The 5814-nt window shown below is 35.4% G+C and overlaps 1 protein-coding gene across 1 annotated transcript in view; it reads left to right on the forward strand.

The window, feature by feature from the left end:
- The first annotated feature begins 2470 nt into the window (after positions 1 to 2470).
- Positions 2471 to 5814, forward strand: part of LOC108754106 (LIM/homeobox protein Lhx3) — a 5834-nt gene continuing 2490 nt past the window's right edge. Inside the window, exons 1-4 of the mRNA XM_018496163.1 lie at positions 2471 to 2720; positions 3187 to 3361; positions 3883 to 4085; positions 4345 to 4537. Of these exons, the coding sequence (XP_018351665.1) occupies positions 2477 to 2720; positions 3187 to 3361; positions 3883 to 4085; positions 4345 to 4537 (815 nt within the window). The 5' untranslated portion in view covers positions 2471 to 2476. The remainder of the gene's footprint in view (positions 2721 to 3186; positions 3362 to 3882; positions 4086 to 4344; positions 4538 to 5814) is intronic.

The following is a 5814-nucleotide window of genomic DNA, read 5'->3' on the forward strand; positions in this document are numbered from 1 at the left end:
ATATGTCAGAATCAATCTTTTTTCTTTGCAATAGATTTCTATTGTAAAATAATTTCAAACAGAAATTTTATAAAAATATTATTTTTTAAGTATCATTTTCTTGCTTTTCGACGCATTTAATTCATCGCATGCGTCAAACATAAAGAACAACTGATTGGAAGTAAACCGAGATCAAGGAACCGTCCCATAATCAGAACTACGGCCTTTACGATTTGTGCGCGTTTATATACGCGTGCAATCGATCCGTACAGTCGAATGCACGTGCGGACTTAGAGGGAGGGTGAAAAAAGTAGAAACAAAAATGATAGGCGGGCAAAGAGAGTAAAAGAAATATACGTGAATGATCTTGGGCAAGATTATAAAATGGCGTCCCTCATCCCTCGTGACTGTTCTTAATTTCGCTCGGTTCCTTTTGTCCTCTTACCTTCTTTCCCTCCTCCTTTTCTTTCCCTCCTCATTTTCTCCTCTCATTCTGGGCTCCTCGTTCGCAGACAGACGCTATCCTTTTATTTCTTGTACGGCGCGCTCCGCGTTGCTTACCGAATCGAGGAGAATCAGCAGCTCAAAAGAGTTCCCAGGGGATAACTCTCGAATTCTTTTGCACTACGATTCCGATGAATACAGCCGCCGCGACGCATTAATAAGCCGCGATGGACCTGCGTTGAGTTATTAAGCGTAGACGATATAGATATACTTTAGGGGGATTTTTAATATCCGACGAAATGAAGTTTATCCTGTTTCGCTTTCTTTTATCTCTGAAATATATATACTGCAATAAATGTGCTTTACATGATTCTTTTATTTATTCTTAATAAATAATATTGCGTGATAAGCATTGAATATCTTTCCATCGCGAATGTGATATACTTTCACGAAATTTTTATAAACGGTGAGATATATTTCTTACTTTAGAGTATCAATTAATGATAATTAATTTCATAAAAATGGGGAATTACAGAAAATGAGGTATTACAAAAAATTTAAGTAAGATAACTGTATCCAATATGACCTAATTTGTTGTTTAGGTAGTTACATGGATTAAATCTTCATTATTTATGTAAATATTAAAAATGTTTAATATTTCGAATTACTATTAAGAAATATTTTTTATTTTGAATCTAACCACCAATATTGATTGGCTCAAAAAAAATTACAACTTTTACCTAGAACATTATTGAGTATAGTTATCTTATTACATTTCTGTACAGTCTAATACTGTCAACGAACAATGTCCATTAAATGACGTTTTCTTCTATTAATACACTTCTATTAATGAAAATATACTTCTACATAACAATCTACAAACGCTAAAATTCAGCGCCTCTTCTTCAAGATGTCTTCAAGCGTTTAACAACGTGAATAAAAGACGTAAACGCAAAAGATCGGATTACATTCGCCAGCACTTTACTACAGACACCTTGAGCTCTTCGTTCAAAAGGATTAATATCGTCCACCATCAACGAACATCAGACAACGATGTGGTGTCTCCTCTCCTCCGTTTCTCTAGATCTCTCTCATCTTCCACGCCACGTTCGGGGCGCTCAACAGCACCCCAACAACGCGGTATTCGAAGTCATACAGCGTTGGTGGCGTGCGCCATATTGGTGGGCGGTCGAGCATCCCTCCAATCGGCATCTACCGGACGCTGGCGTGGGTGCCGACCGCACCCAATAATCCATGCACTTGCCCCACCAATCAGCCGCCACACCCACGAGTGTCACGTGCGCATAAGCAACATCGTTCCTGGTGAACCAGTCGTGCGCGTAACCTCGTACTGTGCTTGTCGTGACAGTTGCTTTACGAGAGTGTCTTTCTTACGTCACGATATTCATAGAAGTGTTGATGCGATAAGATAAACTTGAGGAAATACGTCAGACTTGTTTGTTCGGATTATTGTAACTTTATAGCAAGCTTCATAGTACACGTCGATGTTATCCATGATCATGATTTAGTTGAAATTCCAATCAAAGATATCGATTATGCACATTGAGGAGTTTGTTTGAGTGAATTTCGTACGGTTTCGTGAACTCCAAGTTTCTAATTGAAGACTGAACTGTGCAATTAAGATGGATTAAATGCCAATAGCAACTTTGAAGAGAATTTACAATAATACCTTCTGGAGACTGTCGACGGAAAGGAAGAAAGTTTTAATGAGATGTGTCGGCCTTGTAAGAATTAATAATGCATTCGTCTGAAGATCTTTTTGTTTAAAAGTCTGCAAATTTATTTCCACTGGATACGTTTCTGAGACAAGAAACCTGGATTTTCCAAAGATACTCTCTCCTTCTCACGTGCCTTATATGTAACCATTAGGAAGATATCGCATTGATTCTACGTTTTTTTGATAAAGAGAATCTTGAACAAAAAGAAGCATCGATATGCTTCATGTGGAGTACTGCATTCGCTGAAATCGCAGGAACTCGTAGATAATAGCAGCAGCTGTGAGTTACAAACTAAAGCGGCGCGGGCGGCAGGTATGACTAAGATGAGACTGGAGTTGTTGGGCTGCGAGGCTCTTCCTTTGGAAGGGATGTATCGTTCGCAGCGGCACGACGTCCTAACTCCGCAGAGTAGTCCGGAATCACGCAGCGTTCGTCAAGAACAGCGTAGCAATGCGAGCAGCGTCGGATCCGCGATATCACAAGGCGATATGTATCCGCTGGATCAGCCCACCTTCGAACTCGATCATCTGCCTCTACATATCCCAACGATCCTTCATTGTAAGTGTCGAAGAACGAAATCGTGTCCCGGTTTGGTGGATAATTCCAAAAGCTGTTAAAATTATCCGGATTCCTTTACGAAAAGAATGATTTTGCTGAAGTATCTAAAAATTTAGATAGCTACAGATCTGAAAATAATTCTGTTGGACCATTTTCTCTGAATGATTGGACCATCTTTACTCTGAAAAATATTTTTAGAGCATTTATATTACGTCGTAATTGAGATTGATTTTTAGTGTGATGTCTCTTAACGAATATTTAATCTATGTATAATAAACTGTATGAAAATAATAGTGATAAATTTAATATACATATAAACAAATATAACATAAAAACTATTTTGTGTATGTGTAGCTTGTACCGTTTTTCACAATATGTGCGTATTAATTTATAATATAATTATCACTAATAGTAATTTCATTTTATACTTTTTATTATATCCGTTGCATCGATCAATATGTTGCAGCCACGATACCAAAATGTGGTGGATGTCAGGAAGTTATTTTGGATAAATACGTTCTAAGGGTTCTGGAGAGGTGTTGGCATGCAAGGTGTCTTACATGTCGGGACTGTGGTGCCAGATTGACCGACAAATGTTTCGCGAGAAACGGCCATGTGTTCTGCAAAGATGATTTCTTCAAGTAAGCACCAATAATTGTTATCGCGATATTACTTGTACATATACACGTGCAAATTAATATTTCCAAAATATTATGTAAATTATGTAGATTTATATTTAATATAAAATTATACGTGAAGACGTATATCATTTATTACAATTTATAATAATGTTTACTGCCAGTTATTCTTATTAATTTATTTTTGATCGTTTTTATTAATTTTATCTTTAAGAAAATCATTTATAATATATACGAATACAATAACTGCATTTTTCTGAAAAAACCCTGAAATCTCTAGATTCTATTTTTATATATTCTTGTCAATCTTTGAAATGTTAAACTATCACAGAATTATCTTGCTTAATCACATTTTAATACTGTAATAAGAATAAAGAATAAATAAGAAAAAAATAATGAATATCATCAATATTCAATTCGATCGATTAAATTTGACGAATCACGATAATTCCATATCAGCTGTATAGTTTTGTCATTGATGTGTGAATGTAATGTGAAAATATTGTATGTTGTTGGTGTGGCAGGCGTTTCGGGACAAAATGCGCGGGCTGCGGCCAAGGGTTGGCACCTTCGCAGGTGGTACGAAGGGCGCAGGAGTTTGTCTATCACCTTACATGTTTCTCGTGCGCCCTTTGCTCTCGGCAACTGGACACCGGTGATGAATTTTATCTCATGGAAGATAGAAAGCTCGTCTGCAAGCCCGATTATGAACAGGCGAAGGCGAAAGGTAAAAAGTAATTTTTACGTAACCTTTTTTAAATTACCAATATAAATACAGATAGTATTTTCAAGAAAGGATTATTTCTCGTAACTCTCTTTATTTAAAATAATTTTCTATAGCAGTTCAGTACAACATTTATGTTAGTTTTTTTAGGATGTGTTATTTATTACGATCTCAAGGCTGTATAACAAATATATTATTAATTGAATAATTAAACAAAACGTTTCTACAAGATATATAATGTGTAATTTATACGACATTTCAGAACTGGCAGATGGGGGAAGTATAGACGGTGATCAACCTAATAAGAGGCCACGAACGACGATCACAGCAAAGCAGCTTGAAACTCTCAAGCTGGCATACAACACCAGTCCGAAGCCAGCAAGGCACGTGCGAGAACAGCTGTCTCAAGACACGGGCCTCGACATGCGTGTCGTTCAAGTCTGGTTTCAGAATAGGTAAGAAAAATTGGACTTAAAAAAATTACGCACTGTGAATAACATTTATGGTGCGAACACATATATAGGGAAGTTAGAAAAGGAAAAGTAATTTTAGATCCTGACGAAATTATTAAATTAAGAGAGAAGTATTGGCTCATCGTCATCAGGATTCTGCATTAGCGTCTGATGTGATCTGTAATATGGTTTCCGAAGCCCTTTATGAAGGCAATCGAGAGATTCGGAGATGTTGAGAGACATCCGTCCCCGAATATATATCTCTTTCTACATAAAACATTTTAGATAATTCAATTAATGATGGTAGAAATTAATTTTTATCAAAAATTAATTTTAAAAATAATTTTTACTTGAAAATTATGCTTCATGTATCATTTAATAATGCAAATGATGTAGAGATATTAGTTTTGTCTGGATTTCATAAATCCTAGAAATGAATTACAGATGATAATAAAATATTGACGTCTACACAGGAAAGAACGCTTTTATAGTAATTTGCAGATTTAAAGTATCCAAACATTTAAGTACATGTAGATTTGAAAATGATTTTGTTGAACCGTCACAATAATTACGTAGAAAATTCGCATTATGAGCAATGCTGCAAAAAAATGTTGACATTCTAACAATCAGTTTTAATGTTCTACATAATTATTTGATATATGAGTAGTCCAACAAAATTTGTTTTCAAATCTGCGTGTGTATATATATATATAGTTAAATTTTTAGATATTTCAGTAAAACTGCTCTTTTTATATATACATGTCGCTAATTTTATTCAACTTTATTCAACATATCCAAGATCATGATACACCGCAAGCGCTGTACTTTGTAACTGTGGATGCACATTTTTCCCTCTTATCGCTCAAGTAGCACTACGTGATATTGTAGTAGGGAAAGTAACGATCAGTCGCGAAAAATTCTTTTATCTATGAAAGGAGAATCCTAGTCGCTTATCAGATGCGAATGTTAGAAAGCCCGTGAAAATAACATGACGGATAAGTAAATAAGGCCTATCAATGGCTGCAGATAAATATAACACGTAAATTCATAAAATTGCACACGTGCAATATAGTTTTCCAGAAAAGTCGAACCGATATTTGACGTAATGCGAGATTAATATCAGATTGTCGCGACGAGATAAGATACACATTCTTTCACTATTCAACAAATCAATAATGGAGAGTAGAAATTTATGAGACGTTAGAATATTTATCATAAAAAATCGAGTACTTATCATAACGAGTATGCTTATCATCTTTAGAAGTTATTCTTTTTTTTTT

Source organism: Trachymyrmex septentrionalis, unplaced genomic scaffold, assembly GCF_001594115.1.
Source record: "Trachymyrmex septentrionalis isolate Tsep2-gDNA-1 unplaced genomic scaffold, Tsep1.0 scaffold76, whole genome shotgun sequence".
In the NCBI taxonomy this organism is placed as follows: Eukaryota; Metazoa; Arthropoda; class Insecta; order Hymenoptera; family Formicidae; genus Trachymyrmex; species Trachymyrmex septentrionalis.